We start from the raw sequence: 23,693 nt of genomic DNA on the forward strand, positions 1-23,693 counted from the left end.
AGGGATTTAGGTTAGAGGTGTTTGACTAGAAGTGGGAAGGGAGATACGTTTATTTAAAAATGTGAAATGTTTAAACTACTTTAACTGTGTTCTTATTTCATTTAATAAAAAACATTGAAATAGTTGTTTCAATATTTTGGTTTTCCCCTGAAGTTTAATATGTAATGAGTGTACTTTTTTTTTTTAGTACAGGGGTAATATGATCACTACAACTCAAGTATGTGGTTTTTATTCTGCCTGTAACCAAATAGTGCAAAGTGGATTACAAACTTAAGAAACTTCCAAGATGGAATTTACAAAAAGTAATCTTCACAATTCAGTTACAAAAAATAAAATCTTGATGCCAATAGGTTAAGATTGTTGGTTTATTTTATTACATTTGTACCCTGCGCTTTCCCACATACAGCAGGTTCAATGCGGCTTACATAGTAAAAAAAACAAAAAAATATTACAAACGTCCTGTAAGAAGAATATTATGAACTGTAATAAACATAATAGTAAGGTTTTAAGAATATATGAATTGAATTGGATACGGGGAGGTAAACAAGGAGAAACAGATACGTCTTAAATGAGTTATGAAAAGAAAAATAAGGTGTAATAAGGCGGATTTTGATGGGAATATTCCATATCTTGGCTCCTTGGAATGCAAATGAAGGTTCTCAAAGTAACTTCAAATTCATCCTCTACAGAGGGAAAATCCAACGATAATTTTTTCCAACTTCTCGGGTTGCTTCTATTTGTAAATTGAAAAAGTCCCCCTTCGAGATTCTAATTTAAGCCAGTGTAGTCTATTTAAAAGTGGGGTAGCTTCATGAAACTTTCCTAGATTAAAGATTAATCTTGCAGATGTATTTTGTAATAATTGAAGCCTCTTTTTTTAACTGTAAATTAATTGAACAATACAGTGAGTTGCAATAATCTAAATGTATCAGAACTGTTTGATCTATCGTTCTGAAACTTGAATGATTTGGTGAAGATCTAACCGCCCTCAATCTACACAAGTTAAAGAATATTTTACCAATTCATTTACTTGGCTTTCAGTTGTCAACCTTAAGTAGAGGAGTGTGGTAGCCGTGTTAGTCCACTCTTAAGGTTATCAATAGAAATCAAACAAAATAAAACATGGAAAAGAAAATAAGATGATACCTTTTTTATTGGACATAACTTAATACATTTCTTGATTAGCTTTCGAAGGTTGCCCTTCTTCGTCAGATCGGAAATAAGCAAATGTGCTAGCTGACAGTGTATATAAGTGAAAACATTCAAGCATTACTATGACAGTCTGACAGGGTGGGAGGAGGGGGGTGGGTAGGAAGTATGCATGGGGACATCAAAGCATATCATTGATATTTTAACAGGGTGGGTGTGGATAGGTGAGGGGAGGGTGATCAACAGAGACATACAGCTTTATGGTTTATAATGGGCTAGGAACCCCAGATCCTTGTTAAGTCCTTTCTGTTGGGTGTTAAAATATTCAATCATTCTGACTTCAAAGGTCTTACGTTCTTGTATGGTTTTAAAGTTACCTTTGAGGATTCTCACTGTGAAATCACTGGTACAGTGTCCTGGTCATGTAAAATGTTGACCAACAGGCGTGGGAACCCTGCTGGCACCAGTATTATTCATATGATGTCTATGTAAATTGAATCTTGTCTTAAGCATCTGGCCTGTTTCTCCAATATAGCATCCTTCGTTACATTTTTTACATTGAATGATATATACCACATTGGAAGATGAGCAAGTGAAAGATCCCTTTATGTTGAATATCTTTCCTTTGTGGATGACTTTGGGGTCCTGTGAAATATTTTGGCATAGTTTGCAACTGGATAAATTACAGGGAAGTGTGCCCTTCTGTTCCTTTTCAGTCTGTGAAGGAAGTTTACTTCTGATTAGCTTGTGTTTTAAATTGGGTGGCTGTCGGAAGGCCAGTACTGGTGGGGATGGGAATATCTCTTTCAGTAATTCATCCTCCTGGAGTATAGGTTGTAGATCTCTTATGATTTTCCTCAGTTTTTCCAGCTCTGGATTGTATGTCACTACAAGCGGGATTCTGTCTGTGGATTTTTTCTTTTGTACTGTAGCAGATTCTCCCTGGGTGTTTTGAGGGAGGAGGCAATATTCTTGGAGATTATTTTGGGGTTGTAGCCCTTCTGTTTGAAGGATTCAGTCAGGGTTTTAAGGTGTCTGTCTCTGTCCCCTGGGTCAGAGCAGATACGGTGGTATCTTGTGGCTTGGCTGTAAATTATGGATCTTTTTGTATGTGAAGGATGGAAGCTAAAATACTACCGGTACATCGATGACATTTTTATGATTTGGACGGAGGGTGAAGAAACTCTGAAACAATTTTATTCTGCATTCAATACATACCATCCTACAATCAGATTCAAAATTGACTACTCCCCAGAAAAAGTCAATTTTTTGGACACCACGGTCTCAATCAGTGATGGCTGTATACAAACATCTATGTACAAGCAACCCACAGACAGATGCAGCTACCTCCACAACTCCAGCTTCCAACTCCACTGTCAGCTAGCACATTTGCTTATTTCCGATCTGAGGAAGAAGGGCAACCTTCGAAAGCTAATCAAGAAATGTATTATGTCCAATAAAAAAAGGTATCATCTTATTTTCTTTTCCATGTTTTATGTTGTTTGATTTCTATTAATTGTCAACCTTAAATCCAGGATTGTCCCAATACCCATGATTTAATTTCAAGGAAATTTCTGATGTTAAAACAATTTCCTTTGAGGAAACTCGATCTCCAAACATTGTAACTTCATCTTTGATCTCCAAACATTGTAACTTCATCTCCTGGACATTGATGTTAAAACAATTGCCTTCGAGGAAACTCGGTTGTCTCTAAACCATAGTAACTACGTCTCCTGGACATTTAATTTTTAGGAAGCCAGCTGTAGTCCCTTTTGACAATTGTAATATAATGTTTCACGGTAGAAAAGGTATCCATAGAATCTTCAGGTCGGAGCACAAATATATCACCTCCATACGATAATGAAAATATATTCATATCTCTCAAAAGTCCTTCTAAGGGACTCATGTAAACATTAAACAATTGAAGTGATAAAGGAGTCTTCAACAATTCTGGCTACTGTATGGGTTTCTCTTTTGTAGTAGCTGTGACCTTCTAAACATTGAATTTTTCTGGGTGTATTTATTCCTCCCAATATGGTGGTCCACCCACCAATACTTAGGAATAAATAAATCACCCAAGGCTGCGTTTGGTTAGAAAAGCAATTAGATATCTTTATTTTCTACTCACCAAGTACAATACAATTGACAATTGCTTTTGGGAGACTAGCTGCCCATACAAAAGTACTGGCTGTCCAGATTCTCCCTTGAAGCAGGAAATACACCCATTTTTATATGCTGATACAGGTAAATTGACGTATTCACACCTTATTGGATACATGTTAATATTGTGGTTAATACCTTAGTGACCATATATGGTAACATTTACCGTATGTGCTTGGCTTTTTTTTAGCATTGCTTGGAAAGCTTGGCCGCCATCTTGCGAGACCACTCAGTTCTACACTTTTGACCTTATCTTCCTGGGTGTAACTGACTCTCCCCTGTTCGTAGAACGCACCATCCTGTTATTGAGGTTTTTGCACCCTAGCCCCTTCCTTATTTTGCTGCATAGTGGTGTCCCAATAGCTCAGGAGTTTTACTGGACCTTCAGAGTTCAGATTACATTTACCGGCCTGTAACTTTTCTGTCACTTCTAAAATCCTGAACCAAAGTCAGGCTTTGAACCAAGGCTCCTAGCTATGATAATATACAACATGGTACATGGTTTGAGTAAGCTACATTTACTGAATTACAGTAGACATATTAAAGCTTCCAAGACTCTTCTCAACCCCCCTCTCCCCTCACTAACATATGCCTGTTGCCTCTCCTTTAATTATTCACTCCCTTCTTCGTGTGCCATTATTAAGTTCACCGCAGGTGAATAAGCTCTTAAGTGGCAGGCCAAAAGTGTTTATAACTAGTGATGAGATTTGGTTATCAAATGAGAACTCTTGGTATTTGGTTTAATTTCAGATTTATAACTGACATCATAGTACCGTGTGGGTACCAGTGGCATAGGTAGAAAGCTGAAATCCAGATTCTCTAGGGTAGCATTTTTCAGAAATGCTCCCCGTTCCACATGCAGGACCCAAGAGGCAGGCAGTGGTCTCAATGTATGGTTGAGACAATGCTGCGGGGGATAGAGGATGTAGATTTGTTGAGAGTTAGGCAACATTCTGGGAAAGGGGGGAGCCTGTTCCTAAAGGATGGATTCCACCTTAACCAAGGTGGTACCAGGCTGCACTAATGCTTAAAAAGGAGAGAGAGAAGCTTTTAAACTTGGCGGGGGGGGGGGGGAGCCTATAGTTGCCCAGCATGGTTTGGTGTGGAGTAGCTTTGAAGGATACTACTATGAAACAGGATGTTTAGAGAATCCTAATAGAGAAGTTTAATGGTGAAGGAAAGCCAGAAGTATTTAATGGGAGAACAGAGTAAAGTATGCAAATTATCCCTATCAATTTCAACAAGCTTGTAGATGCACGGAAAAAAACACAATTTGAAGTATCTAGATACAAATGCTAGAAGTCTAAACATAAGATGGGAGAGTTAAAGTATATAGCTCTGAATGGAGAGGTAGATATAATAGGCATCTCAGAGATGTGGTAGGAGGAGGACAATAAATGGGACACTTAGAGTACAAATTATATCGCAATGATAGTGAATCAAATTGGAGGGGGATTGTGGTATATGTTAAAGGGAATTGAATCAAACAAAATAAAACAATCTATATGAAACAGTGTGGAATTCTTATGGATAGAAATTCCATGTTTGAAGGGAAGGAGTATACTGGTAGGAAAGTACTACCATCTGCCAGGACAGAACATACAGACATATGAAATGTTTCAGAAATTAGGAAAGCTGGCAAATTGAGCAGTAGTATAATACTGGGTGATTTCAATTACCATGAAAATCACAAAAGATTTTGTGGTCTCACAGGATAGCCATTCATGGATAACACCCCCAAATAGCCTGCCAGGGCAGTACAAAAAAATACTGGAGAAAAAAAAACCTCAAAATGCTGTAAAATCCCCTCTATATTCAACTTAGCGGATTTTCTCCTGATGCAGCCTGTGAAGGTGAAATGGGGAACCTTATCGAGAGATGTTTGTCAGGTTGGATGTATCGGATGTTCAAGGTGGACCTGATTGGCCAACAGTAGACTCGGCTAAGTGTATTGATGTTTTGTACTCTCAGCCACTTTAATTGAACTGAATTGTTCCTTTTTTCATGGATTTTTAAGCCAGTTTTTGGATAACCCCTTATACTGTTAATTATAATTCTTGATTAATTTTGAGTGGGGTTTTTTTTTGTGTGAAGACCTGTGATGGTGCACTGTCTACCCTTAAGTTTAATGTGGAGGGGATTCTGAGGTCTCCCCCCCCCCCCCCACTATTTTTTGTACTGTCCTGGCAGGCTATTTGGGTGTTATCCATCAATGGCTGTCCTGTGAGTCCACAAGAATTATTATTTTGTGATTTTTATTTTTTTTTCATGGTTTTGAATTCTTGCTCTTGATCGAGTTGGTTTTGATTTCAATTAACTCAAGATTGACTGGATAAATGTTACACCAGGGAGCGCTAGGGATGTAAAATTCCTGTAAATAACTGCTGCTTGGAGCAATCAGTCCAAGAAGCAACAGGAGGGAACCATTTTAGATCTAGTCCTTAGTGGATTGCAGGCATAGTACAAGAAGCAGTGTTGGGTCTGCTGGGAAACGGTGATCATAATATGATAAAATTTGAGCTGATATCTGGAGTGAAGTCACTAAGGAAATCTACTTTAGCAGCATTTAATTTTTGAAAGGTTGACTACGATAAAATGAGAAAAATGGTTAAAAAGAATCTAAAAGGATTGTCCACTAAGGTTAGGACTTTGAATCAGGCATGGACTTTGTTTAAAAATACCATTGTGGAAGCCCAGACCAGATGTATTCCATGTATTAACAAAGGTGGAAGGAATCTTATGTTATAGGGGGTTTATAAGAGCAAAAGGCAGCCAGCATGGTTAAAAGGTGAAGTGAAAGAGGCTATTGGAGCCAAAAGAATATCCTTCAAAGAATGGTAAAAGGATCCAAATGAAGAAAATATGCAACACAAAGCACTGGCAAGCTAGATGCAATGCAAGAAGGCTAAATGAATATGAAGAAAAACTTGGCACAGAACAGAGAAAAACTAATTGTAACTTTTTCAGGCACATCAGAAGTAGAAAGCCTGAGGGAATCTGTGGGACTGTTAAATCATGAAGGAGCAAAAGGGGCACTCAGTCAAGGCTCTAACAGAGGGACTGAATGAGTTCTTTGCTTCGGTCTTTACAGAAGAACATGTAAGAGATGTACCAGAAATGATTTTCAAGGGTGACTGTTCAGAGGAACTGAAAGAGATCTCGGTGAACCTGGAAAATGTAGTGAGCCAAATCGACATGTTAAAGAGTGATAAATCACCTGGACTAAATGGTTTACACCCCAGGGTGCTGAAAGAACTCAAACATGACATTGCTGATATGTTAGTGATCTGTAACCTGTCGTTAAAATCATCCATAGTACCTGAAGGTTGGCCAGTGTAACACTGATTTTTAAAAAGTGTTCCAGGGGTTATCCGGGAAATTACAGACCAGTAAGCTTTACTTCAGTGCCGGGCAAAATAGTGGAAACTATTATAAAGAATAAAATTACAGAACACACAGATGAACATGGTTTATTGGGACAGAGTCAGCATGGTTTCAGTCAAGGAAAGTCTTGCCTCACCAATTTGCTTCATTTCATGTGGCTAAAGGTGAGCTGGTTGATGTAGTGTATCTAAATTTTTCAGAAAGCTTTGACAGTTTCTCATAAGAGACTCCTAAGAAAATTAGTCATGGGATAGGAGGCAGTGGCCTTCTGTGGATAAGGAATTGGTTATTAGACAGAAAATTCACACCTCAGGTGAGCCGCTATATCTGTCCCAACTGTTGATCCCCTACTCAACTATGTGATATTTTCGTTCATCCATTCAATTGGCTGGTGGTACCTTCATTCCAAGATGCCAGATATGAACATACTAGGGGGGGGGGGGGGGGGGCATTTTTTCTGTACAGGTCTCAACCTATTGGAATACCTGCCACAATCTCTCTGCTCTGACATCCCTCTCACAGTTTAAATCTGACCTGAAGACGTTTCTTTTTTGTGGATGCTTTTTCCTATTTATAATTTTTTTTTTTATCCTGGTATGTGCAGAGGACATGCTTGATAAACCCAGAAGGCTCAAGTAGCCCCCATTTCTTTTCCTTCCTTTTTCTTTCCTGTCAAATATTGTAGTTCATCCCCCCCCCCCTCTTATTTCTACTTGCCCTTCCCCTTTCTGTCCTGTAATTAATAGATTGTAAGCCGTTCCGACGTATCTGTGATGGACAAGATCGTAAATTCCTAATAAACCTTGAAAACAGAGGGTAGGATTAAATGGCCATTTTTCTCAATGGAGGAGGGTGAAATGGAGTGCCTCGTGGATCTGTACTGGGACTGATGCTATTTAACATTTATAAATGATCTGGGAATTGGAGCAACTAGTGAGGCGACTGAATAGTTTTGTGTTCTCTGAAAATTTAAAGTTCTTAAAACACATGTAAACTGTGGAAAATTGCAGGGAGATCTTAGGAAACTGGAAGACTGAGCATCCAAATGGTAGATGACATTTAGTGTGGACAAATGCAAAGTGATGCACATTGGGAAGAATAAATTACCTGATGCTAGGATCCACCTTAAGAGTCAGCACTCAAGAAAAATATCTAGGTGTCATTGTAGACAATACACTGAAATCTTTTGCCAGCAGCCAAAAAAGCAAACAGGATGCTAGGCATTATTAGGAAAAGGATGGTAAATAAGACCAATAATATTATAATGCCTTTGTATCGCTCCATGGTGTGACCTTACCTTGAGTATTGCATTCAGTTCTCCGAGGACAAGCAGGCTGCTTGTTCTCACGATTGGGTGACGTCCGCGGCAGCCCCCACCAACCGGAAGAAGCTTCGCGGGCGGTCCGCACGCGGGGCACGCCCACCGCGCATGCGCTGGCCGTCTTCCCGCTCGGGCGTGACCGTTCCCGCCAGTCTTTTCTTTTCCGCGCCTGAGGAGAGTCGTGCCGTCGCCGCTCTCCCTTCGCAGCCCCGGAAAGACCGTCGCGTTTACGCGATTTGTTTAATTTTCGGTTATTCGGTTGCCGCGTGCTCCAGTTTTCTTCACAAAAAAAAAAAAAAAAAAAGAAGAGCACGCGCTCCTTTTTCCCCTCGTTTCTAGTGAGGGTGTCGCGTTGCGGCCTTGTGGCCGCGCGATCGATTTATTTTTTCGAGGTGTGATTTCCGCCACCATCGACGACTTTAACTTCGCCGACGCGATTTTTCCGTCGATGTCCTCGAAGGTCCCGAGTGGATTTAAGAAGTGTGGTTGGTGCGGCCAGCCGATCATTGCAGACCGACACCCACGCTTGGTGCCTCCAGTGCCTCGGTGCCGGAGCACAATATCAAGTCGTGTTCTCTGTGTCTCGGTCTCCGGAAACGGACTCAGGTTGCGAGGCAAGTTCTGCGGAAACCGCCTTTTTGGAACTTGCGCCGGCCCCGCTCGACATCGACTTTGACGGCATCGGTATCGACGCCTGGCCCTTCGGTACCGGTATCGATGCCCGAAAAATTGGCATCGATGGCATCGACCCCAGAGAACAGGTCCCGTCGGCCCGCCGGTCCTCCGGTGAGGGTAGAGGTGAGAGACCGCGGTGGGCAGTCGGCCCCGGTCACTCCTTCAGCCCGTGGCCCTCGGGACCGAACCCTGTCTGACCCGGTTCCTCGGGACCGAGGGGGATTGACCTCCTCCTCCTCCATACCACCCGGCACCGGTGACGGGCACCGTAAGAAGGCAAAGAAGCACCGTCACCGGTCGCCCTCGACGCATCCGGCTCTCGGTACCGGAGAGGAGTCGACGCAGAAGCGTCCGCGTCGAGAGATGAGGTCCCCCTCGGTGGTGGAGGTACCCGCCACGTCAGGGTCCCAGCACTTCGGTGCAGTCTCCTGGACCCGAGCAGCTTCCGGCACCGATGCCTCTACCGGCCCCCACGTCTTTTCCCGACAGCGGGCCTGGACGAGTGCCGTCCGAGCCATCCTTCCAGGGATCCTGGAAGGGCTGATGCGCCAGGCTGTGGAGTCCCCGTCGATGGAGGGAGCTTCGTCCCCGCCTGCGCGGGAGTCCACCGCTCGACGACATCGAGGCCTCGGCGCCTCGACATCGAGCCGGGCCCGGTTCAGGACTCGCTACATGAGCTTATGTCCGATACCGAGGAAGAGGCCTCGTGGGGGGAAGAGGAGGCCCCAGATATTTCTCCTCAGAGGAGTCTGGCGGGTCTTCCCTCGGACCCCACGCCTTCACCTGAGAGGAAGCTCTCGCCTCCTGAGAGTCTCTCTTTTGCCTCCTTTGTGCGGGATATGTCTATTTGCATTCCCTTCCCGTGGTCCTCTGTGGATGAGCCCGAGGGCTGAGATGCTCGAGGTCCTCGACTATCCATCACCACCTAGAGAGTCCACCACAGTGCCGCTGCACAATGTCCTCAAGGAGACACTGCTTCGGAACTGGATGCGACCATTATCTAATCCCACCATCCCCAAGAAAGCAGAGTCCCAGTACAGGATCCACCTCGGACCCAGAGTTAATGCGGCCACAATTGCCCCATGACTCGGCGGTCGTGGATTCTGCTCTCAAGAGGGCACGGAGTTCGAGGGATACCGCCTCGGCGCCACCGGGGCGGGAGTCTCGCACTCTGGACTCGTTTGGGAGGAAGGCCTACCAATCCTCCATGCTCGTGACCCGCATCCATTCATACCAGCTCTATACGAGCATCCACATGCAGAACAATGTGAAGCAGCTGGCGGACCTGGTCGATAGCTCCCGCCGGAGCAGTCCAGGCCTTATCAGGAGGTGGTCAGGCAGCTGAAGGCGTGCAGAAAGTTTCCTGTCCAGGGGTATCTATGACACCCGTGACGTGGCATCTCGTGCTGCGGCCCAAGGTATAGTGATGCGCAGGCTCTCATGGCTGCGCGCCTCTGACCTGGACAACCGCACCCAGCAGAGGTTGGCCGATGTCCCTTGCCGGGGGGATAACATTTTTGGGTGAGAAGGTCGAGCAGCTGGTGGACCAACTGCATCAGCGGGAAACCGCCCTCGACAAGCTCTCCCACCGGCGCCTTCAGCATCCACCTCAGCAGGTGGACGTTTTTCCCGGGCCCGGCAGGCTGCGCCCTATTCCTTTGCAAGGCGTAGGTACACCCAGCCGGCCCGAAGGCCTCGTCAGGCACAGGGGACAGCCCCAGCGTGCTCGTTCTCCTGTCAACAGCGTGCGCCTAAGCAGCCCCCTGCGCCTCCACAGCAAAAGCCGGGGACGGGCTTTTGACTGGATCCACGGGAACATAGCCGCCCTCAAAGTGTCCGTTACCGGACGATCTGCCAGTCGGAGGGAGGTTAAAATTTTTTCACCAAAGGTGGCCTCTCATAACCTCCGACCAGTGGGTTCTCCAAATAGTGCGGTGCGGATACGCCCTGAATTTGGCCTCCCTGCCACCAAATTGTCCTCCGGGAGCTCAATCCTTCAGCTCCCATCACAAGCAGGTACTTGCAGAGGAACTCTCCGCCCTTCTCAGCGCCAATGCGGTCGAGCCCGTACCACCCGGGCAGGAAGGGCAGGGATTCTATTCCAGGTACTTCCTTGTGGAAAAGAAAACGGGGGGGATGCGTCCCATCCTAGACCTAAGAGGCCTGAACAAATTCCTGGTCAAAAGAAAAGTTCAGGATGCTTTCCTTGGGCACCCTTCTGCCAATGATTCAGAAAAACGATTGCTATGTTCCCTGGATTTAAAGGATGCATACACTCACATCCCGATACTGCCAGCTCACAGACAGTATCTCAGATTCCGCCTGGGCGCACGGCACTTTCAGTATTGTGTGCTGCCCTTTGGGCTCGCCCTCTGCCCCACGAGTGTTTACAAAGTGCCTCGTGGTGGTTGGCGGCGTATCTACGCAAGCTGGGAGTGCACGTGTTCCCATATCTCGACGATTGGCTGGTCAAGAACACCTCGGAGGCAGGAGCCCTCCGGTCCATGCAGTGCACTACTCAACTCCTGGAGCTGCTGGGGGTTTGTGATAAATTACCCAAAGTCCCATCTCCAGCCAACCCAGTCTCTGGAATTCATAGGAGCTCTGCTGAATACCCAGACGGCTCAGGCCTTCCTTCCCGAAGCGAGGGCCAACAACCTCTTGTCCCTGGCTTCGCAGACCAGAGCGTCTCAGCAGGTCACAGCTCGGCAGATGTTGAGACTTCTGGGTCATATGGCCTCCACAGTCCATGTGACTCCCATGGCTCGTCTTCACATGAGATCTGCTCAATGGACCCTAGCTTCCCAGTGGGTTCAAGCCACCGGGAATCTAGAAGATGTCATCCGCCTCTCCAACCAGTTGCCGCACTTCACTGCTCTGGTGGACCATCCGGACCAATTTGACCCTGGACGTCCATTCCAAATTCCGCAGCCCACGAAAGTGCTGACGACGGATGCATCTCGCCTGGGGTGGGGAGCTCATGTCGATGGGCTTCACACCCAGGGTCTGTGGTCCCTCCAGGAAAAGGAGTCTGCAGATCAACCTCCTGGAGCTCCGAGCGATCTGGAACGCACTGAAGGCTTTCAGAGACCGGCTGTCCTACCAAATTATTCAAATTCGGACAGACAATCAGGTTGCAATGTATTACACCAACAAGCAGGGGCACCGGATCTCGCCCCTTGTGTCAGGAAGCCGTCGGCATGTGGCGGTGGGCTTGCCAGTCCGGCATGCTCCTCCAAGCCACATACCTGGCAGGTGTAAACAACAGTCTGGCCGACAGACTGAGCACGAGTGGTCGCTTCATTCCAGAAGTGGTACGCAAGATCTTCCGAGAGTGGGGCACCCCCTCGGAGGACCTTTCGCCTCTCAGACGAACCACAAGCTGCCTCTGTTCTGTTCCAGACTACAGGCCCACGGCAGACTGGCGTCGGATGCTTTTTTTCCTCCATTGGGGGACTGGCCTCCTGTATGCTTATCCTCCATACCTTTGGTGGGGAAGACCTTACTGAAGCTCAAGCAAGACCACGGCACCATGATTCTGATAGCGCCCTTTGGCCCCGTCAGATCTGGTTCCCTCTTCTTCTGGAGTTGTCCTCAGAAGAACCGTGGAGATTGGAGTGTTTTCCGACTCTCATCTCGCAGAACGACGGAGCGTTGCTGCACCCCAACCTTCAAGTCCCTGGCTCTCACGGCCTGGATGTTGAGGGCGTAGACTTCACTGCGTTGGGTCTGTCGGAGGGTGTCTCCCGTGTCTTGCTTGCCTCTAGGAAGGATTCCACTAAAAAGAGTTACTTTTTCAAGTGGAGGAGGTTTGGTGTGAGAGCAAGGCCCTAGAACCTCGTTCTTGCCCTGCACAGAACCTGCTTGAATACCTTCTGCACTTATCAGAGTCTGGCCTCAAGACTAACTCAGTAAGGAATCACCTTAGTTGCGATTAGTGCTTACCATACCGTGTGGAAGGTAAAGCCATCTCTGGAGAGCCTTTAGTCGTTCGATTCATGAGAGGCTTGCTTTTGTCAAAGCCCCCTATCAAGCCTCCTGCAGTGTCATGGGATCTCAACGTCGTCCTCACCCAGCTGATGAGACCTCCTTTTGAGCCACTGCATACCTGTCATCTGAAGTACTTGACCTGGAAGGTCATTTTCTTGGTGGCAGTACTTCAGCTCGTAGGGTCAGTGAGCTTCAAGCCCTAGTAGCTCATGCTCCATATACCAAATTTCATCACAACAGAGTAGTGCTCCGCACCCACCCCAAAGTTCCTGCCGAAGGTGGTGTCGGAGTTCCATCTTAACCAGTCAATTGTCTTGCCACATCTTCCCCAGGCCGCATACCCGCCCTGCTGAACGTCAGTTGCACACATTGGACTGCAAGAGAGCATTGGCCTTCTACTTGGAGCGGACACAGCCCCACAGACAGTCCGCCCAATTGTTTATTTCTTTCGACCCTAACAGGCTAGGGGTCGCTGTCGGGAAACGCACCATCTCCAATTGGCTAGCAGATTGCATTTCCTTCACTTACGCCCAGGCTGGGCTGGCTCTTGAGGGTCATGTCACGGCTCATAGTGTTAGAGCCATGGCAGCGTCAGTGGCCCACTTGAAGTCAGCCACTATTGAAGAGATTTGCAAGGCTGCGACGTGGTCATCTGTCCACACATCACATCACATTACTGCCCTCCAGCAGGATACCTGACGCGACAGTCGGTTCGGGCAGTCGGTGCTGCAGAATCTGTTTGGGGTGTAAATCCAACTCCACCCTCCAGGACCCGAATTTATTCTGGTCAGGCTGCACTCTCAGTTAGTTGTTCTTCGTAGGTCAATTTCTGTTATACCCTCGCCGTTTGCGAGGTTCAATTGACCTGGGTTCTTGTTTTGAGTGAGCCTGAGAGCTAGGGATACCCCAGTCGTGAGAACAAGCAGCCTGCTTGTCCTCGGAGGAAGTGAATGATACATACCTGTAGCAGGTGTTCTCCGAGGACAGCAGGCTGATTGTTCTCACCTACCCTCCCTCCTCCCCTTTGGAGTTGCGTTTTCATGTTGTTTCTTGCTTGTCATTCAACTGGCGGGAACGGTCACGCACGAGCGGGAAGACGGCCGCGCATGCGCGGTGGGCGTGCCCCGCGTGCGGACCGCCCGCGAAGCTTCTTCCGGTTGGTGGGGGCTGCCGCGGACGTCACCCAGTCGTGAGAACAATCAGGTATGTATCATTCACTTTTTGGTCGCTGTATCTCAAAAAAGATATAGCAGAATTAGAACAGGTTCAAAAATAGAAGAGGCAGAGTGATGTCCTCATATAAGAGTTACGATTAATTTGTTCCCTTAAGTGGTTTAAAACATATCGCTGGTTGTGCTTGTTTATATTCTGCAGTGTAACAAACTAGGCTGGCGGATGATGGCGAAAACCTGAGCCGGTGAGAGTCGGATCCCAGCAAAAATGCCGAATAAATCTGTGAACCAGGGGCCACATGCTGGTGCTTCTGTAGAGATGGCTGCTGAGCTGAGGCTGGACCGGATGTTGGTTTTCTGCTGGTGAGTGCTAGTTGTGGAGAGTGCGGGGTTGGCGGGTTTCACCCTGATGGACTTACACATTTCGTTTGGGCAGCTTAAAACCGAGATTGCCTCGGTCAAGTCCCAGGTTAATGATGCTGTGCAGGAAATTTAAATCTGATTTAGCTGGGATGGGAACCCAAATTGGCAATGTGGAGGAGTGCACGGATAGCTGCTAAAATTAGGTGGCAGCAGCCAAAGAAGGTGGAGCTGCTCTGCGAGGAGCACGGTGACCTGCTTTCCAAATTTTGGAGGACCTTGAGAATCGCATGCGGTGCAACAATGTCCACATTTAGGGCCTTTCTGAGGCAGTGGAGTACAGAGATCTAGTGTAAACAGTACCTCAATTGTACTGTTGCTCCCAGAGGACAACCCCCCCCCCCCCCACTTGAGTGCATGCATAGGACCTTGGGGCCAAAGATCAGTGACTACCTTTGGGACGTGGTGGTGTTTCTTGCACTTTACTGAGGAGGTTTCCATGCTGCTCTGAGCACGGGAAAAGGGCAAGGTGTGCTGGAACAGCAGCGATGTGAAACTATTCCAGGACTTAGTAGCAACTGTCCTGCTTAAGCGATACAGAGACCAGAGGCTGCACAGAGACAGGAGGATATTCAGCAGCGACTGGCTGGATTCTGCTGGGCACGGTGTAGAGGACTATCCACACCAGTAGTGCCTGGAGCCTCAACCTGCTCCACCCCAGGGCCCAGGATGAACTGTGAGCTTTTGTGACTCTGTGAACCAGTGTTGTTGGCCTGGAGTGGGATTGTTTGCTGAGCTCAGTCTCAGGACTGAGTGTCTCAGCTGTGGGTGGTAGTTCTGGGCTGTTTGAGTTTGCATGTGGTGGTATTTGGCTGGTGTGGATGTGTTTGTATGTTTAATGGTGATGGTTGGGGAACAGGAAGAGACTATAGCACTTTGAAACTTTGCATGGCACTTGGAGTTTTTACTTCCTTGATGGTGAGGTGGGAGGAGAGAATTTTCCTGCCATGGGAGTTGGGGAGGGGGGGCAGGGAGGGTAGGGGTAGATTTGATTGTAACTTGGAGTCTTGGTGGGTAAACAATTATGAAAATTGTTTCTTATGTCCAGGGTCTCAATTCCCCAACCAAATGCACGTTGACTGTTTCGGGAGTTGTGCCATCTGCAGGAAGCTGTTCGTTTAATACAGGAAACTCATAACATAACATTAAATGATGGCAGATAAAGACCTGTATGGTCCAGTCTACCCAGTAAGATAAACTCATTGCATATGGTGTGAAGTGATACATCATGTGTGTATCTGATCTTGATTTAGCCTTTCCATTTTGATGGCATAGACCGTAGAAGTCTGCCTAGCACTGACCTTGTTCTAAATTTCTGAAGTTGTTGTCAAAGCCCCTGAATAGCTCCACTCCAGCCCATTCAGATCTGTTCAGCCTGATCTTGTCAATACCCTAGATAGTCAACATAAATTGAGGCCCTAGGAGCGGGGGCTGTTGGCTCAACTAGGGGAGGCCAGGTACAACTTCTGGATTGGGAGTTGGAGGATTTGAAGTACCATCTTTAGCTCGTTCACAGCGCTATTTTGAATTTAATAATAAAGCTACATAAGTATTGCCATACTGGGAAAGACCAAAGGTCCATCAAGCCCAGCATCCTGTTTCCAACAGTGGCCAATCCAGGTCACACATACCTGGCAAGAGATCCCAAAAAAGTACAAAACATTTCTACTGCTTATCCCAGAAATAGTGGATTTTCCCCAAATTCATTTAATAATGGTCTGTGGACTTTTCCTTAGGAAGCCGTCCAAACCTTTTTTTTAAAACTCCACTAAGCTAACCACCTTTACCAATCTCTGGCAACGAACACTCGCTCTGAATTTCTTAATCCAGTACGATCTAACCTTTCGAGAAGTGCAGCCTTCATCCATGCACGGTCCTTCCAAAGACCACTCCACACGTCTGCCCAGCAGCAAAGGTCATTTTCTGCAGAAAACTAACACACAGGCTCCTGAGGCAGGCACCTCTGTGCCCAAACACAGCGCCATGGATTGAGTCTCACACACCGCAGCAACAAACCAATGTGTTCATCCCACCGTCTCGCTCGCCTGCCTCCCTCTCCTGCCGTTTGTTTTTTTTTTTGTTCAGTTACCATTTGGTTACTGGATTGATAGTGCCAAGGTCACAGCCAGGAATCTGTTTAGATGCAAGGCAAGAATTTCTTTGAGGTACAGACACAGTACAGTCAGATGACATCACAGGCCAGCACAGCAGGTTGAAATAAGTATGTGATACACTGATTATGGCAGGGGGGGACTTTACCATCCTACAGTTATAATGACTGCAGGTCTTGGAACTTCTCCTTTTACCTTAAAGCAGTGTACTTCATTGTAATGCCCCGAGGGCCCAGTGAGAGCTGCCAGCAACCCTAAGTGTTGTTTCTTGACTCTTTCCCCAATAAACAGTTTCCTTCCACCTTTTCCTAAGCTTGCTGCTGGCATGACTTCATAACAGTTATTCTGTTAATACCTGCACTACAACAGTTCACAGTGAGTTTGAGCTATGTGCTAGCCAGAATCCCACTGTCTTCTCACAAGACTGAGAGCACCATGCAGTTCAAACTCACTGTGAGCTATGTGGTGCTGGAAGAAAGCAGAAAAAGCACTTGTACTTAAGCACTTTTCACAACACCAGAAAATTCCTATTCTGCAAGCTTGGTGTTGGGGCAATCTTACCTCTGACCTAGCAATGAGCAAAACTGATAGGAGCTATTTTAAGGGCATCGGTGTAACCACAATAGATCAGATTCACAATTACTTAACCAAACACACTGAATCATATGAACACATTTACAACCACTGCTTATATTGTTACTGAAATAAGAGGAAAAGCCTCATACTTCTGTAGCTCAACTCGGTTATTGAAACTGGACCAGTTTAACAAAGACCGTGAAAATCTGTAACAGTCTAATAAAGAAAACGCTCTGAGCCCACAGTGAAAAAGGTAATCATAGGCACAAAAACCTCTCAAAAAATTCTCTTCTGTAATTTCTAACCTATATAACTTAGGTGATATTTCTGAACAAAAAACTTATCTGAGCTGAGTCGTGCTGGTTGCTCCGTTGCTACTTGCTTGTAGGGTGAGGTCCCGACGGACCCGTTTTGCTCGTGCTTCAAGAGTCCTCACTATCTGCCCTGAAACAGCAACCAAACGCTTGCATTAGAAGAAATCATTCAGCGAACCACAGCTTGTAAATGTGAATAGTCTCTGTTCTCCTATACCCCGAGAGCTTCCATCTTAAAGCGTGCAAAGCCAGCAGCAGACTGGCAAAAATGGCGCATGCTCGATTTAAAGACCCGCTCCCAGAAAACCCAGACCCGTGCATCATGATATTCTGATGTCATGGTCTCACGAGACTCTGCCGTCTTTAGAGTTTCACTAAAAACTAAAACCAAGCTGCTTTTGGGAGTCCTCTCCACAGCCTGTAGAAAATTTTACCCCACGAGAAAGAACATCTTTCGTTATACAAAAGTTGATAAAAGAATCCTGTTTGACTTGGAGAGCCCAGGGCACGTAAACCTTTGAAATAACCTGAGTATGGAATCTGTGGAAATTTTACTTTGGTGAATTTTTCCATTTTGGCAAATATATCGCCAAAAGAAATGTTTCAGAGATACTGTTCAGAGTCATTGAAGTTTTTGTTTTTCTAAGTTATCTTCCTGTCTTTGTCCTCTATATTCTGTAGTTGAAAGAGAACCAGAATACAAGAAAAAAAAAATCCTTCTGCGCAAGACATGTTTGTGTTCTTAACCGCTTGTACAAAGTAGTAATTGTAGATTTAAAGATTAGCCCATTTGATTTCTTGGAACATTCTAGATGGGTTCTCAGAGTTAAAGGCATCACCTATTATGTGATCCATCAGAGCTTATACTGTTGCCAATGGAGAACAATTTAGGGACAGTACATTTCCTTTGTGGTGAAAACAAAATGTTCAGTGACTGAAAATTAAATTTTTTTTTTTTTTTAGAAGTTTTTGTTCTTGTATTTGAGCAGCTAGCTTATGTTGAAACTGCTCAGGATTTTAGCTTATTTTTAATCTTCCATAGAGAATGACACAGGGGCGGGGACCCTCAGTAACTGTGGGGACAGAGCCCGCTGGGATGGGGACAGACTTTGTCCCTGTGTCACTTTCTACTTTGAAGCCTGTTAATGAACTGGACTGTTATTTGTTTGATTTTTTTTGTTTTGTTACATTTGTACCCCGCGCTTTCCCACTCATGGCAGGCTCAATGCGGCTTACATGGGGCAATGGAGGGTTAAGGTGATTTGCCTAGAGTCACAAGGAGCTGCCTGTGCCTGAAGTGGGAATCGAACTCAGTTCCTCAGCTCCCCAGGACCAAAGTCCACCACCCTAACCACTAGGCCACTCCTCCACTCCCAAAATATTTTTATATTTTGGAAAAACAAGCAAACATGCTGGCCACAATATTTGCATGGGGGATCCTGTACATCCTGCCACCAGCACATCTTCTAAGAAGACATCTTCTATTGCAGGAGGGACTGTAGATGACTTCTTATTCATCCACAGATTAAAAAATCATAACAGTGCTTCATAGGGCATATTTCTCCCCTCTAGGGCATACAGAACGGGTTGTATTTTGTACCCCTGGACAATTTAACGGGTGGATTAGGATTCCTTGGGGTAGTAGAAGTCAGTTGTTGGAGTTGGAAGGGTAGAGGGTGGTGGTGGTGGAAGGATTATTATAGCTGCTAGTTGTTATTTTCTATTTATAATTTATACACAACAGTTTCACAGTATATTGTTCCTTTTTATACTTTAATAAAAGATTTAAATTATAAAATCATATGTGTTCGAGACTTCTGCAGATGAGAACAGAGCCGACGGGGTGGGGACGGGGACAAATTTTGTCCCTGTGTCATTCTCTAATCTTCCATCTAACCCTGTTGTTCCAGTGATGGCTTTTTCAGCCAATGACTGTAGAAACTGTTGGCATTATCCTTTCTAACAGCTAGCAGAGCCTATCTCCCCTATAAGAGTTAGTTTGTTTCCTCTTGATTTTGTGATTTTATTAAGTGGAGTAAATGGATATTTCTAAATGCTGGAGCTGTTTTATATATATTTATTAGTAGAGTGTCACACACCATCTTTGTTACAGTAGAAAGACCAGGTGTCCTATCAAAGGTGGTATGTTTCATACATCTGTTTTAACTCTCCAAAGACATACCTTTGGTTGCTTCCAGCTGGAAGAATACTGGTAAAGAGTTAAAATGCAAAGGAAGCTTCCTCCAGCTGTCTAGCAAGTAGCTGTTTGGTTGATGGAAAGTGAAGAAAATAATGGCGCTAAGTATCCTTTGCCCTAAATGTATGCTTTTTTTTTCTCTCAGATTATTGTGGACACGTTTGGGCTTTATCCTACCTAACAGATGGAGGTAATGAACAGATACAAATGGTGATTGATTCTGGAGTTGTACCGTTTTTAGTTCCTCTTCTTAGTCATCAGGAAGTTAAAGTACAGGTAAGACTACTTTCATTTTAGAAAAATATTTAGGTCTAATCAGTCCTAAGATGGTGCCACAGAGCAAATTGATTACAGACATTTTGATTAGTTAAGCTTTCACAATCAAGCAAGAGTAGGTTGATTTTTCAAAGCTATATGCAGACCTAAAATTCATTTTACAGCATTCATTGTCAGCAGATGTTTGTAGATTACTAATCCTGAGAGATCTAGTGACTGAAATTTCTAAATGTTGGAGTATCAGACTGGTGTTTTGAGAGTAAATTTCAGGCTTAGCAATAGCTTTATGATGTGACCAAATACTAGAGGTATACAGAGGGCAAAAATTTTAGCTTTCTTTTTGGCCTAACCAGATTAGTCCAAATTGTATGGTTATGCCCATCAGACAATAGGAGGAAACAGACCAGTAAGCTGTGAGATGTGCATTATAAAAGGGGGAACCACAACTCACCAGTATTCTGTCTCCTGCAGATGGTGGTCAGGCATTCTGTGCCCACTTGAAACAGTGTATTGGACCTGGGATTTAAATACAAATCTTGAAGTCCGTGGCTCCACCCTTGGATTTGATGCTGTGGGCTCAAGCCCATATATGGCTTCTGGGGACATCTCTGTTAGGTCTTTGGTCTCTTCAGTTTGACCTATGATTTTAGATTCCCTTGGCTGGCAGAAGTAAGGAACTCTGTGAAATAACCAAATACTCTAAATGTATCCATAGGGGATGCCTGTGGAGGTACCTGCTTGTGTAGTAATCACACAGATGCAAGTTGTCTTGGTTAGAATGGCTCACTATATGGAGCAGATAATTTGGTTGCTGGATAGTGGTCAAAACATCTCAGTTTATCAATTTTTGAAGACCTGGGCTTCCAGAGAGCACTGGAGGCCTTTCAACCCTTAGTCCAGAGGAAGGCAGTTAGAATTTTTTTTCTGACGATGCCACTATAGACATTGATAGCAGCTCACATTGCAAGAGTCAAAACTCTGTAAGTGAATTTTCTGAGCAGGTACACATTGGACTTGGGAGAGTGAGAATTGTCAAGTGTGTCCTTTTCCATGATGATCAGTTGTTGGGGAGTCTGGCATTGGACTTGATGGTATCCAGTCATAATGCAAAGTACGTTGGTTTTTCACATTGCAGGTAGGAGAAAAGCTGAAACAGCCATAGGAAAGGTCTTTTGTAAAGTCCAGTACTTATGGATGATCCATCTTAATTTTTCTTACATCCTAGCCTTTCAGAGGCTTTTTAAGGTGCAAAGCTATGCAAGTGGCGGTATGACACGGGCAAGAAAGTGTTCTACCTTTTATAGCCTATGCTAGAGTCTGAAGAGCATTTAAGGTGTGGTAAACTGAGAAGGGTTTGTCTCCACTTTGAGCATCAATGGCCCAGATTCTGTTAATTTTGCCCGGTGGTTTGAAGAAAGTTCTAATAGCCACCTTAGGTGCAAGTGGCAGAGCTGGCCTTTTATCAGGGATATTTAGAAGAGTCAGTGGTGAGCATAGATCCTGATGTTATTCATTATCTTAAAGGGGTGGTACATTTGCATTCACTATTATATCCTATTGTTCTGTCTTGGAACCTTAATTTTGTTTTGCAGGACTTGATAGATCCTTCCTTAGAGGCTCTAAGGAAGTCATCCTTGAAAGATCTCACCTTGAAGTCGATGTGTTTAGCTGTGATTTGCTTGCAAGAACTTCAGAATTTCAGGCTTTGTCATGCAAAGAATCTTTTTAGCAATTTATAGAAGCAAGAGTTTCAATTTGCATCATTGTCTCCTTCCTTCATAAGGTAGTGTCAGTTCTCCAAGGACAAGCAGGCTGTATTATACTCTCAACTGGGTTGGTGATCCGCGCCGGCCTGGGAACTGGCATTTCACATAGCAAAAAGTTTGCTAGATCCTTCTGAGAACACCGTGTGTCGAACTGTGCATATGCGCCAAGTGTCTTCCCGCCTGCGCTCCTCAGTTCTTTTTGTTCTGCGTGAGGAGCAGCGTTCTGTTTCTGTAGCTCCTTTTTGTGCCTGGGAAAAGAGCCTTCCGAGTGTTTTTGACCCTCTTTCGAGTCTTTTGCCTCTTTATTTTCTTTCGAAGTAAAAAAAAAAAAATAATAAAATAAAAAAAACGATTTTCCTTTATTTACTTGATGTTTTCTTACCAAGGGTAAAGTTTCCTTTCTTTTTCGATGCGGCTGTTTTTAGGCTGCTCGGCTGGGTCCTTCCCTTTTTTTGTATCCTTTTTTTCTTGGCACAGTTGAGCCTTTTGATTTAGCCAGTGCTGTCTTCCTGTCCATGTCATCGAAGACACCCAGTGGCTTCAAACGTACTCTGTGCAACCGACCATCTCAGGCACAGATACCCATTCGTGATGTATCCAGTGTCTTGGGCTTGACCATAGCCCAGCTCGTTGTGCTCTGTCTTCACATGAGAAGAGGACTCAACTGCTTGAGAAGCCTGAGGAAAAACGTTTTGGGGCTTGATCCAGTCCTGCATCGAGGTGGGTGTGGCGTCAATGTCGGGAGTGGAGGTAGGCATGGACTGCCTGAGAGGCCATGACACGCTGTGAGTAGTGATTAACTCAAGTGGGTCTGCACCCTCCTCGAGGTCAGTGACGTAGGGATTCGGCGACATCCTCAGCACCAAGGGGTCTCAGTGAGTTGCATCGGGCGAAGGCTAAGCTAGGACCTTGGACTCTTTTGGGAGGAAGATGTATCAGACCGCTATGCTTGCTGCCTGTATCCAGTCAACCAGCTCTTCATGAGCATCCACGTGCAGAACTCGGTGCGGCAGCTGTCTAGTTTAGTCGATGCCCTCCCTCCAGAGCAGGCCAAACCTTTTCGCCAGTTGGTCAGGCAGCAGAAGGCAATTGTTGTAAATTCCCAGGCCAGGCGTGCTTACGGACACTTTTGATGTAGCATCCAGAATCTCTGCTCAAGGTATAGCATAGCAATGCGCAGACTTTCATGGCTGCGTGTCTCTGACCTTGATCATTCGGTCCCAGCAGGTATAGCGGATGTTCCTTGCCGTGGGGTAATCTTTTTGGAGAGAAGGTGTGAAAGGTCTGGTTGACCAGATGAAGAAGCACACAGATGCTATGGCTTTTCTCTCTGGCTGGGTGCCTTCTGCTACCACCTCCTCTGCTAGGAGGTATTTTGGTGGGTCACGGAGTGAGCCCTATTCCTATTCTAGGCGTAGGTACACTCCCGTGGCTCACCAGCCTACTCATGCTGCAGCCCCAGCGCGCTCGTTCTCGTCAACAGTGTGCACCCAAGGCCCCTGCTGCTCCTCAGCAAAAGCAAGGTACAGGCTTTCGATTGGCTCCACGAAAGTATAGCCACAATACAATTATCTGTGCCAGTTCACTTGCTGGTTGGTGGAGGTTAATGTGTTTTCACCAAAGGTGGCCTCTCATAACCTCCGACTGGTGGTTTCTTTCAAAATAGTTCGGTTAGGATACACCCTCAGTCTGGAATCCAAACCTCTAAATTGCCCACCGGGAGCTCATTCATGCAACTCCCAGTACAGGCAGGTACTTGGCAGAGGAACTCTTTGCCCTTCTAAAGGCCCATGCGTCAAACCCATCTCACCAAGGGAAGGACTGGGATTCTGTTCCAGGTACTTCCTTGTGCAAAAGAAAACCGGGGATGCGTCCCATCCTAGACCGAAGGGTCCTGAAAAAATTCCTAATTCGAGAAAAGTTCAGGATGGTTTCCCTGGGCACCCTTCTTCCCATGATTCAGAAAAGCGATTTCTGGGCTTAAAGGATGCTTATACACATATCCTGATACTTTCAGCTCACAGGAAGTATCTTCGATTTCGGCTGGGGAATGCAACACTTTCAGTACCGCGTACTGCGTTTGGCCTAGCGTCAGCTCCCAGGGTATTCACAAAATGCCTAGCAGTAGTTGTAGCATGCTATGCAGACTGGGAGTGCATGTGTTCCCTTATCTTGACGATTG

At 45.5% G+C, this 23,693-nt stretch overlaps 1 protein-coding gene across 1 annotated transcript in view; it reads left to right on the plus strand.

The window, feature by feature from the left end:
• KPNA3 (karyopherin subunit alpha 3) overlaps nucleotides 1–23,693 on the plus strand; it is a 282,370-nt gene that overhangs the window by 147,901 nt on the left and 110,776 nt on the right. Inside the window, exon 11 of the mRNA XM_030200459.1 lies at nucleotides 19,629–19,745. Coding sequence (XP_030056319.1) covers nucleotides 19,629–19,745 — 117 coding nt within the window. The remainder of the gene's footprint in view (nucleotides 1–19,628; nucleotides 19,746–23,693) is intronic.

The sequence above is a fragment of the Microcaecilia unicolor genome, chromosome 4, assembly GCF_901765095.1.
Source record: "Microcaecilia unicolor chromosome 4, aMicUni1.1, whole genome shotgun sequence".
NCBI lineage: Eukaryota > Metazoa > Chordata > Amphibia > Gymnophiona > Siphonopidae > Microcaecilia > Microcaecilia unicolor.